Raw genomic sequence first — 9,635 nt, forward strand, 5'->3', positions numbered from 1 at the left:
CACGATGGGTACAGAGATTTAAATTTATATATTATAAGATGATGTGGCTATCGGCTATTCTTCGTTAAACGCGATGCATATATTCCTCTTTCTGTTTTTTCTTTGTTACTAACTAGTGGTCGAAAAATATTTGAGAACAGGTAGTATTATATATTAAAAAAACCAAATGCGGGTACTGCCAAATAGATAGAGACAACGCCTGTTGGCTGATGTTGGCATGCTGCTCCCTTATACCCCTCCTATAAATAAACCTCAACAGCTCCCACGAGAGGACGAGGTAGGCTTTTAGGCGGCTACGATCCGATTTGTACGCCTCAACTAGACCTCACTCGTACGCCGCCGCCCCCTCCACCGCCGTCGTGCGAGAGGGAGGAGGGAGCTCTGGACCTCCGTGGGGCGTGGAGGAGTGGGACGACGCACGCGGAGGCAGCCCCGGTCGGTTGCTGCTGTATCCGTCCAGGATCGGGGGAATTCCAGGAGGCAGGTGAGCATTGCGCCGCGGTTCTTCTTCGTCTCCCTAGCGACGACAACACTACCGTTTTGCGCCTGGATTCGAGTGGATTGGGTTGGACCGGGTTAGTCATTACTCATCAGTCGAGTCCGGTTCTAGACTGAGGTTGTTCGTTCGTTCGTTCCGTGGACGGGCTCCGCGCGGCCGAGCAGGTCGGGTCTCAGGCGAGCGCAGCATCGGCGAACCCCAATTCCTCGAACAGAAACTAGGCGTGCGCCTCATTTGCGAGATGAGAGCCGCTGCGCCGGCCGCCAGGAGCCCATCGTGCGTCCGTGCTGGGAGCCCGGTGCCCCAGCCCTTCCACCTTCCACGGCTCCACGCCTTCGTTTGCAGCGCGCAGCGCGCCCGGCCACCGCCCTCCGCCGGCGCTTCCCGGGCACGGGCACCAACCACGCCCACGCCTCCGCGGCCGAGCGGCACCGCCCAGGCCCCAGGCACCCACACCGGCACTGCTCAGGCCAGGCCTTGGCTCCGTCTCTACGGCCAGCTTGTATCTGTTAGTCAGCTCTCTCACCTACAGCTTCCGTAGCCTCCTAGGCTTGTAGCTACCATGTAAACTCTGTAACTCTTGTAGGTTGTAATTTGTGAAAAATCTATTAATCTGGTTAAGTACCATTACCATGGATTAGTCCCTACGTTCTTTTTTTTAATAAGGTCAGGTAACAAAAAAAAAAGAAACAAGGTATGCACGAACCTATATTATAATAATGTGACAGAACTGGTATGCCGATGTTATATCTCACAGAATCTATGAAATTTTGAGATTTTTCCACAAACAAATGTCTAATCACAAGAACTGAATATATTGAATTCCTGATTGAATGATAGTTGAAGTATTAATGAATTTATGATTGAAATTATTAGCATGTAGTTGATTTGAGACTTCAAGTGAACTTTAGAAGTTTATAACGGTGCCCAGGAGGCTTCAATTGCGGGCTGGCTCCGCCACTGATTGTTTCGGTTGGAACTTGGAATCTGCGTTTTATTTCCTTTGCGTAAGAAAATAATCCAGCGGTTTGGTTTTGGTCCTGCGGAGGCGTACAGTTCTTCCGACGCTGGACTTCTGCTTTGGGATTAGCTTGTTACTTTAACTGGGAATCAGAGGTTTTACGGAAGGGATGGTGTTACTAAGATTCAGACATTATTCCTGATATATACCATGTCCCCCCAACCCGGGAAACAGTCGGCAGGATATCTGCCGAATTTGTATTGATATAGAAGGATTCCTGATATACCATGTGAACATAGTTCTCTGTTCTGGATGTTAGCTAGTTGCGCACTGGAATGTGTATGTTTCTTCTGTTCTCTGCAAATGCCTACCTGGTACCATCCATGTTTTGCAGCCACTAGGGACTAAGATTCGTGCAGCATGAATTCTAACAGAGTGCCAGCTAGCGATTATGTGCACTGTCCACAAGACCAAAGTAGCCTCACTTTTGGATGTCTCTTTTTTGTTACTCTGCCGTCTACTGAAACATAGGCTTATTATTCCAGTTTCGTGACACTGCAGGAAGGAAAGTTGGAGTGCTACATAGCTGAGTACCACAGGTGATAGATTGATGGCTGGCGCTTTGGCTGAGGACAATGCTGGGGATGGTAGATCCTCATCAACTGAAGAGATGTCAAGTGATGACCAGATTCATTCCGAGAATCCTCTATCTGAGTGGAGGTCCAGTCAGCAAGTTGAGAACAGAGTACCGCCCACCTTACGGATTTACTTGGGCAATGATGATGATGATGATTTTAGTTATGGTAATACTTAAAGTTTCTAAATAAACTGATTTTAGTTATGGTAATACTTAACCCAAACCAGGCTGGAACCTTGTTCCATTATCTAAAAAAACTTAACCCAAACCCATGTATGGTTCAGCGGCTCAGGCAGTCTTAATAGCAACTCAAAATGCAATAAGATTGATTCCTACTCAAATATATTACCTTCAAGAATTTTAGTAGGTCACTGCAGTTTATTTGGGTTACTTATATTTGGCTTAGGGATATTATATAATTAACTGACTGCCTGATGAACCTGGGCCATTGCTGGAGCCTTGTGGAGATTCACTGGTTTGGTGTGGGCAAGAACAGCATGGCTAGAGATGTACTAAGAAGGCAATAACTGAAGTGTCCTTCATGATGAAGGTCCAAGAAAGTGGGACTGTGGGAGTGCATATGGAGTTCGTTGTAACTTTTTGGTTGTGAGGTTTCTCCCCATATTTAGTGATTTAGATCAATTAGGGCAGGCTTGGTGCAGCGGTGAGGCTGTCTCACTGAGTCACCAGGTCACAGTTCGAAGCAGCCTTTCCGTATTTGCGTGGGAAGGCTTACCTTGGTTTATCTCTTTCCTAGATCCCACTCATGTGGGAGCCTCTGACATTGGGTCTGCCCACAGTTACACAGTTAAAACTTATGGGATTCCCTTTTGGCCTCTTGTGTCACTTAGTAGTTAAGCTGCTTGGAAATATGTCACATGTTAAACTTTTTTTAGAATACCAGAAACATTACTCTTCTAGGGACTGGTAGAATACTAAATATGCGGCCCTGTTTCATTTGATACACTGGCAGCTTGTTCTGTTGCATTCAAGAACCTTTAACATTATAATTCACTGTCCTAAAAGACTGGGACCTAAGCAATGTTTATTCTAAAAAGGATTTTTACATATAAATTTATGTAGATTGTTGTATGGTGTGTGAACATTACTGAGTTGGACATGTTATTTCTTCAAATTGGCTTGTAATTATGTGTAGATGATGATTACTTTTGTTTTTTTATTATTCTAGTGAATTACATGTTTCTGATAAACTGATTTGTGTGATTTGCACATTTCAATCATTCGCAATATTCAAGTTTTTGCTAACAGTGGTGCTTGACCTGTTAATTCCATTGTCTTGTATTATGTATAGGACCTAGGCCTTCTGAACTTTATGGAAAGTTTACATGGAGAATTGATTATTTCTCCCAAATCAACAGGAGTGAGCTAAGGAGCACTTCATTTGATGTCGGCGCATATAAGTGGTATGATCTTTTTGTTTGCACTAATTGGACTCATCATCTCCTTTTTACGTTTTTCCTAATACCAGCATGTTCCTACTTGCCTGCTGGGTGTGATTTGGCTGTTAGTTTTCAGTGACTTTGCATGGGTAGCTGTTAATTAGGGAAGGTGTAAGCATAATCAGTTGTTCAATATTCAGCACAGGTTCCACTATTTGCATTATTGCATATTTTATTTGAACTACAAATTATGAAAGGTGACCACCCATTTAACAAGTGATTGAACAATTTAGGTCTAAAATAAACTGTAGTCTTGGCCACAGATGACCATGTGAGTTGCCTGATTGTCGAATTCATTAGGTATCACAAACTCACAGGGATCTTGCATCTGTTAACAGTTGATCTTACTTGTAGTAGGCCAATTAAAGTGTAATTTCTGTATTGCCTGCCATTGGCAATCCTTATTTTGGGGAGAAAATTTGTAGGTTCTGCATTTATTGCATGGAGAAGAAAGAATATTGTAATTGTAAAGTGTTTTTATATTTGTGCCAAATGGTGTTTGTTATATGTCCTTTCTTGGTCTGATATAACTTTAACATTTTTTTCTCGAACGGTATTATTTGAACATTTACTGACATAGAGAAGAAAAGTTATTGTTAAGGTAAAATTATGCATTTAACTTTATTTGCCTTTTTGTTATGTTCTTTTCGATCTATATATTTTAATTTGTTTTTGGTTTTATCGGTTGATACTTGCTGCTTCATATTTTGAGATCTATCGGTTGAGTTTCAGGTATATATTAATATACCCGCGAGGATGTGGTGTCTGCGATCACCTCTCTCTCTTTCTTTGTGCTGACCATAATAAGCTACTCCCAGGTAGATGCATAATTTGATGCATTGTATTTGACTCACTTCATTTTGTGACTCCACATATCTTGAATATGATTTTTTTTTGGTTCAGGATGGAGTCACTTTGCGCAATTTACAATAGCTCTTATTAATAAAGACCCTAAGAAATCTAAGTATTCTGGTGAGTTCAATGACTATCTGCCTTTCTTAGTGCCTACAGCTAAAATAGCAAGCTTTTGCTTGCCTTGTACAACTTCAGTTTACTGAAAGTAGTGTTTTAGATACACTGCATCGGTTTTGGAAGAAAGAGCATGATTGGGGGTGGAAAAAGTTTATGGAGCTGTCAGAATTACACGATGGCTTTATTGTTCAGGATGCTCTTACCATCAAAGCCCAAGTTCAAGTCATTAGGTATCTGTTTTATTTGTGTCTTAGATTTAACATTAGCATCAATTATTCTCAAGTTAGAATTATCTGTTTACTTTGCATAACCATGTCTGCTTCTGCATTCTAATATTTGAGGGAGAAGATAGACCGTCCATTTCGTTGCCTTGATGGCCAGTACCGAAGGGAACTAATTAGGGTGTATCTATCAACTGTGGAACAAATTTATCGGCGTTTTATTGATGAAAAAAGAAGGATGTTCAGCAGGCTGATTGAGGATAAACTCGGGTGGTCCAGGTTAGATAAACTTATGAATGGCAAATTGGTGTTTACTTATGAATGGCAAATTAGTGTTTTGTGATCAGTCTCATTTCCAAGCCATTTTTCATCTTTGATTTTTTGGCCTTTTGCAGTTTCAGTGGATTCTGGCTAGCAATGGATCCAAGTGTGCGTCGGCACATGACACGGGAAAAGACTGAAACTATATTGAAAGTTGTAGTGAAACAGTTCTTTATAGAGAAAGAAGTTACATCAACCTTGGTATTTGACTCGCTATATAGCGGACTTAAGGCACTTGAATACCAGAGCAACAACAAAAAGGGGATACCTAAAATAACAGAGGCAGATGCTCGGAGCACTCCAATGGTGCTTATTGATCAAGACATGTTTGTTTTGGCTGATGATGCGCTACTGTTGTTTGAAAGAGCTGCATTGGACACACAATCACACCAACCATTGCCCAAAAAAGATGATAAAGGATCACCGAACCGTACAAAGGTATGCATGTCTCTTTGATTCCTAACACATTGTTTTACATGCCCATCCTACATGATTCCATCTTGTGGGCGGTTGACTAGAACAGCCATTTGCAGATGTACTTATTTTACATGTACAATATCAAAACTGAAGGCATTTTAATCATGGCTTGCATTTTTATGTTATGCAAGGGCCCACATATTTTTGAAGTTGTATAATATTACATTCAAATTTACTTTCACAAAATGAAATAAGCAGCCATGAAGCCATGGAGGAAATAAACGTTTACATATACCATTTTGCCTTGAAGCTGGGCCTGAACCTATGGCTCACTTATGATTATTATCTTCTGTAGTTACAAAAGATATGCTTTTTCATCATCTATGCTCCCCCTATTCAATTTATCGCTTTATGAGTTTTATGCTACTGCATGTATGGATCCCTAACAAACCCCCTTATTGTAGGATGACACCTCAAGTGACGAGTTTGACAAAGATTCTATTGAGCGTGATGATAGATGGCTTGAAGAGCTAGGCTGCAAGACACTGGAACTTTTTGCCGTAACTCATATATTCAGGTAAGCAAACTTTTATAGTTCTTTATTCGAATATTCTGCTTCATGAATAGATATCAGGTCAGCCACCCAAATTGTCGATTCATGCATGGTTCACTTGAGGTGCATAACTTTTTTGTGTTGCTGATTTTAATACTCTCTCCATTACAAATTATAAGCTGAGCAATCTATCTAGAATAGCCAAAACATCTTATAATTTGGAAAGGAAAGGAGAGAGTATCTGCTAGTGCAGAGCTGCAGAAATTCTCTGTCCCGTTTGTTTTGTGTCTAATTGTTTTCATCAGGTTTTGAGGGAAAAATTATGTTTTAAAGTTCTTTTACTTGGAGAAACATAAATCTTCTGGTGAAATCTATAACTCGAGACCCACTCCAGTAGTTGTTATTTTGCATGCTCATCCTACTTTACCGAAGTCTTGGAACTCTTGAAACAGCCGAGCAGAAGCGGCGTACCAAGAAGCGATGGCTTTGCAGCTCCAAGAGGAACTCATTCGTGAAGAAGCATCCGAGCGAGCTGGAACTGAACTTAAGCCAAAGCGTCGTGCTGCTGATAAGAAAAGGCGTGGCAAGAACATGTGAAGTGTTATATTTTCTTTTTAAAAAACTAGCAATAATTCATCGGATGCTAGGCTATTTCCCCTCATTTTTTGTGAACAGACATATATATGCCGCCGTTCGTAGATTCTAGTCTCGTGCATTCCCTTTGAGAATGTAAGATTGAAGTGTGTTTTTCCATTGGTTGATCTCAGGTTTATATACATGTTATTAGGCTGGGTTCAAGTGTGCTTTTCATTGGTTGATCTCGGGTTTATATACATGTTAGGGCTTGTTTGGTTAGCTCTCAATCCATATGGATTGAGTGGGATTGGATGGGTTTAAATCCCAAGCAGACCTTATTAGGCTGGGTTTAACTGGAGTCGAAACCGCTCGATGACATGGCGGCGCAGACGGTCAATACCAACTGGCTCAACCGCAATGTCAATGTCAGTCGGTTCGTTCGATCGATCAGTCCGGTCTATACTGACTGTGTTAAAACGATTTATAAGGATGGACATTGGATGGAGAGAGTTTATAAAGATAAACATTGGATCCCCGACTATTAGATAGTTGTCTCGTATAATTTGTGGATTTGGTATTGCTTTTTATAGTTAATAGAGTCGAACAATAATGCCAACATGCTTTTTACAGTTGTTTAGTGAACTTCACAATAAATAAACATCAATATAACTAAGGCTACTATCTTAACGATGGCGTCGGTGATTACTCCTATCTATATCTATACTACTTATTAAGAAGGTCAGAGTAGTCTGCCGTTCCACGCGCAGAAAAAAAAATCAAACCATGGCTGCCCAAGGATTGAATCTTGGATCTATTGAGCAGAATGCCTAGCCTTTCACCCTCTAGCCAACATGACTCATGTTGAACTGTGTAGAACTTCAACTAAGACGTCTTTTGTGTTTAACCCACCGTCCACTCTGTATGCTCACTGAGTCTAAAAAACATTTATAGCTTGGCCCCTGATCTTTCTGGAATTTGGGACGCAGTCCAGGAAATAAAAAAAATAGGGAAAAAGAGTTTAGAAATTGATTTTTAGTTTAAAAATAATTGAAGAAACTCATTTAATTCATGGAAATTTCATATTAAATCCAAATGAGTTCATTCTAATTTCTATAATTCTATAATATTATTTTTATCACATAATACCTCTGTTTGTCATAAAAACAACAATAAAATTGATTTCCTAATTAATCCTATATCAAATACATAGAAACTTTGGAAATTCGTAACTTCCCATTTTAATTCCAAATTGAATCGTTCCAGTTGTGTTAGTCTCGTACGAATATTTACTACGCAGTAACAACATTGATTATACCATGTTTCATACTTTTATAATTAGATATTTATTTATCCTATGTTAATTGGGTTAATCTATGTCTATTGGATTAATTTATTTAATATATTAATATAGTATTCTAACTTTATGGTTATACGATGTTTGACCATTAGTCTTGCAAACACACACTTACCTTTTTGTTTAAGCAAAAGCGTATGGTGGTACGTGTCCGATGACTAACGATGTACGAGAGAATTTCTTCCGGTATGTGTGAAACGTGCTCTCCAATAATGAGACCATACAAATCGTGATATATATCAAAGTCTGCATGATACTGATGGTTGCAATGTAGTGGTGAAACAGATAGATTATAAATAACAAAATTTATGTATGGCCAGAATCACAAATTGATTATGAAACATTTTCTCATAACGATATAATACATATTTTGTATATAAGTTATCGTAGTATACTGGTATTATATATTTCCGTTGCAACGCACGTGCATTCAGCTATCATGTATAGAAGTCTGCACGGTACTGTTGGTTGCAATGTAGTGATGAAATAGTTAGATTGAAATAACAAAATTTATGTATGGCTAGGATCACAAATTAATTACGAAACATTTTCACATAACAGTATAACACACATTTGTTCATAAGTTATCATGATATTAAATGTTTCTGTTGCAACGCACGGGCACCCACCTATATGTGTTTATGTCTACATCTATGACAGGAAACACATCTACTACATCTCTCTCCAAGCTCACTTGCTACCATTGCACAATGCGTAGTAGTAGATAAGTATCACCGATATTCTTGAATTATATTTTTGGATGGAGGTAATATTATTTAAAGAAGAGCTTTGCATGCTATTTCTTTTGTTTGAATAATGCATTATACTTAAATTCCCTTTTTTGCATGTGTGAAATTTTTTCTTCGTAATATTTTTTCTATGGATCAGACTTGTGAGTCATTTTCATAAACCAACGCCAAGCATGAATCCATGTTTCCTACTTCAAACCCCGAACAAACTCCATGAGCAGGAGGCACTCGCGTTGTCGTCGCTCATCGATGACGAGAAGAAGCTTGGCGACTGTCAGTTCGACCTCTAAAAGCAGTCTTACGTGGTCGCATGCGCCGCTGTGTAGGACAAGCTCCCGCGAAGCTGACGCTTGGACGCGGTCCAGAGCAGCTGCACCGCGCTGTCCATCGTTAAGCAGGGGGGCCTCATGGTTGTCGCCAACGTCGACGACTCTCGGGTTGTTCTAGACACCGTACCCGACGACGACGCCATCACGCCGTCCAGCTCATCGTCCACCTGAAGCCCAACCTGCCACGTAAGTCGCTACTGACCGAACATGAATTCTTGTGCGCTGGGACGATGGACGTTGCTGACGTTGTGTGAGTGTCCTCGAACATGATGTATGTAGTGGAATAGCGCATCCGGTGGTGCAACGGCCAGGGGTACTACCTCGCTGATGAGCCCGGGGTGCACTTCGTTTGGCAGCCCAACCAAGAGTCATCAGTACTCATCATGTCGCGTGCGTTCGACGACTACTATATCGAGGATTGTGGCGTCATCTTGGCGCCGGAGGTGACACAGAGGAGGATCGACAACAGTGACTAGTTCGTCATCCTCGCCACCGTCAGGGTAGCTTTTGTGCCGGCCTGCCTTTAATTCTCTTCGCAAACACATACACACTTACCTTTTTGTTTAAGAAAGAGCATATGGTGGTG

The 9,635-nt window shown here is 40.8% G+C and overlaps 1 protein-coding gene across 1 annotated transcript; it reads left to right on the top strand.

The window, feature by feature from the left end:
* Positions 1 to 213: 213 nt before the first annotated feature.
* On the top strand, positions 214 to 6,846 carry LOC103640538 (TNF receptor-associated factor homolog 1a). Its single transcript, XM_008663508.3, has 10 exons — positions 214 to 484; positions 2,022 to 2,263; positions 3,410 to 3,521; positions 4,290 to 4,375; positions 4,461 to 4,529; positions 4,630 to 4,759; positions 4,871 to 5,029; positions 5,146 to 5,509; positions 5,953 to 6,065; positions 6,494 to 6,846. The coding sequence occupies exons 2-10, from the start codon at positions 2,071 to 2,073 to the stop codon at positions 6,636 to 6,638; spliced, it is 1,371 nt and encodes a 456-aa protein (XP_008661730.1). The 5' UTR covers positions 214 to 484; positions 2,022 to 2,070; the 3' UTR covers positions 6,639 to 6,846.
* Positions 6,847 to 9,635: the final 2,789 nt, after the last annotated feature.

Source organism: Zea mays, chromosome 1 (assembly GCF_902167145.1).
Source record: "Zea mays cultivar B73 chromosome 1, Zm-B73-REFERENCE-NAM-5.0, whole genome shotgun sequence".
NCBI classification, from domain to species: Eukaryota; Viridiplantae; Streptophyta; class Magnoliopsida; order Poales; family Poaceae; genus Zea; species Zea mays.